This window comes from Rhagoletis zephyria, unplaced genomic scaffold, assembly GCF_001687245.7.
Source record: "Rhagoletis zephyria isolate East Lansing unplaced genomic scaffold, Rhagoletis_zephyria_1.1 Rzeph_scaffold_37542, whole genome shotgun sequence".
NCBI classification, from domain to species: domain Eukaryota; kingdom Metazoa; phylum Arthropoda; class Insecta; order Diptera; family Tephritidae; genus Rhagoletis; species Rhagoletis zephyria.
Genome location: NW_016194597.1, coordinates 1 through 2,503, shown reverse-complemented (window position 1 = coordinate 2,503; position 2,503 = coordinate 1). Strand labels below are relative to the sequence as shown.

The window sequence follows — 2,503 nt, the reverse complement described above, 5'->3', positions numbered from 1 at the left end:
ACTCTCCAATCGGCTCCCTAAATTGCTTCTTGCTGAAATTTATTTTTCTAAACTCACTTGCGATATCTCAAAAAATTTCCAATTTCACACAAATACCACCTGAAGCTTAGCTATAGATTTACCGATGCTTCAGACTCGCAGACACCTGCTTGGGGTTCTTTTCTTAATTACCCTGAGCGGGCGTATTTCACAATATTCTAATGGCGTTTTCTTTTCTCAAAAAAAAAAAAAAAAAAAANAAAGGGAAAGGAGGGGGAAGGAAGAAAAGAAAACGCTATAAAACTGTTTAGTACGTATTTGCGTCAATTGTAAGGGCTCCTTATATTTTCGCGACCGCGTCTCTATAGTGAACATTCCAGACAGTTGCTATGTAGCTTTGATATAAGAAAATATCTTTCTATAGACTCAATAAATAAATATAATAATAATCATATTTGGATCCAGGAGAAAATTTTACATTGAATATGTTAATTAATTTTTTCAGATTTTGAAGGAATTGAAATCGGTTAAATGAAGATATTTGCAATAACGACTACGTTATTTTACCTGCATTTTCTTCAGCTTCTAAGGTTGTTAGGGCCGAGTATAGAGCTTTGAAGACCAGTACGTTTAGCTTTCGAAAACTTACAACTTACAGACTCTTCTCCAGGAGAATTTCAAATCTTACTTATTATTTCATTGAATCCAATTTCTAACCTTAAATACGCCCACAATCAACATATTATATGCAATTTTATTTCGTTCTAATGTTCCAACAGATATTATGCAAGTAGATCACACCGATATATTAAACTTTATTAAAAATAATGTTTTAAAATGTCTCGAAAATTATCAAATTGACAAGGATAAAGTATATTGTTGTACGGTACATACTGTCAACAACATTGAAAAATGCAACTACACAATACAAAATTTTAATGAGGATCAAATATATGCAGTAATGGCCGAGTTCGAGGCTAACATAAGCGCCAGCAACTTAATTCACTCAACTGTCAATGATGTTTTGGAAGGTCAAAAGCCGACATTGATTAAGTACAGGAATATAGTAGAGAAACTATGGACAGCTTCTCCAGGCTATCGAGATTGTCTTCCCTTAGATAATGAGTCGGATTGGCTATCCACTTATGAAATGCTGAAGTCTCTGTTGGAAATAAGATGTTGCCTAGAAGAAGAAGTTGCTGACCATTTGGAAAGCCAACTCGATTGGGCCTTCATAACTGACGTAACAAGCGCACTCGCTCCTCTCGTAAATCTCATTAACCAATTAGACAATGAGCAATACGTTGTGGGTGACTTTTATAGAGATTGGTTAAATTGTGAAATAGAGTTGGAGGAAATCTTATCCAGATCAAAATTTGCACAGCTCTTTGTACAAACAATGCAAACAAACAAGAAGAAGCTACTCAAATCAAATGCATTTTTAACGGCTTTGTATTTAGATCCGCGTTTTAACTTTTGCACTTCTGTTATGCTCACTGAGGAGCAAAAAAGCAAAGCTGAGGTGGGTACCAATTGATGCAAGCGCATTAAAATTCTTGTTTGACATTCTTTTTTTTGTCTTAGGCATTTTTAAAAACAGCATACAAAGCAATGAGTAGCTCGAGGAAAAGTCTTTCACAAACAACGATGGACGGGCCAAGTGAAGCTAGTCTACATGCGATGAAATGTGAAGAGGAACCTAATACTTCGAAGAAAGCCTACGACAAATTGGCTCAGCGTATTATGAATTTGTCTGCCAATATAGGCGAAAGTGAAGAACCTCAGCGGAGTTTCATGCATAAATTGATCGGTTTGCTATCCAACAAAACTATGGCTCCCCTCGACACCGATGTTCTACAATACTGGAAGGCCATGAGCTTTGATGCTGAGGTTGCAGAAATGTTGCAGTCAGCGCTCTCAGTACCAGTCACGCAAGTAACTGTTTGTAGAGCGACAAGCGCTCTGGTGAATTCAAAGGAACATGCCATTAATTATAATCTTTTGCTAACCAAATATAATTTCCATGAAATAAACCAGCCAGAAGTTGAGCTAGAAGTGCCTAGGGAAGTGATACAGGAAATGTACTTTGAAAAATAGTAGATAGTTCTAAGTATGTATTTATGTATCTACATATCCCATGCCGTCTTCAAAAGAGGCAGAGTTCTAAAAGTAGATCCGAAAATATAACGGCTTGTGGATGGTACCGATTCAGCGGAATTAATACAAAAACAGGTATAAAAGTAGTTTTCTAGTTTAAGAATATAATCTTTAAGAAAAATTACCATTAATTGGAGATAATTCCACGAATAGACTTATGCAATAAAATCGATTGTTTTTCCAGTTTTGGGCCTTTTGGAGGTGGTGTGTGATGTAAAAGTGTAGGAAATACGATTTTATGAGTAAATGCGTTTAAGTATTTTCTTTCTTTTAAATAGAAAACTCATGTTAATAACGAGCGATTAGTGCGCATTTAATGTATAATATCACTTAAAAAACAGACGTTTTGAAACCATAGGTTTCTTTT

The 2,503-nt window shown here is 35.4% G+C and overlaps 1 protein-coding gene across 1 annotated transcript; it reads left to right on the top strand.

Annotated features, from left to right (window-relative positions):
* Positions 1-309: 309 nt before the first annotated feature.
* LOC108354612 (uncharacterized) lies at positions 310-2,497 on the top strand. Its single transcript, XM_017605790.1, has 2 exons — positions 310-1,501; positions 1,564-2,497. The coding sequence occupies exons 1-2, from the start codon at positions 764-766 to the stop codon at positions 2,074-2,076; spliced, it is 1,251 nt and encodes a 416-aa protein (XP_017461279.1). The 5' UTR covers positions 310-763; the 3' UTR covers positions 2,077-2,497.
* The last annotated feature ends 6 nt before the right edge of the window (positions 2,498-2,503 follow it).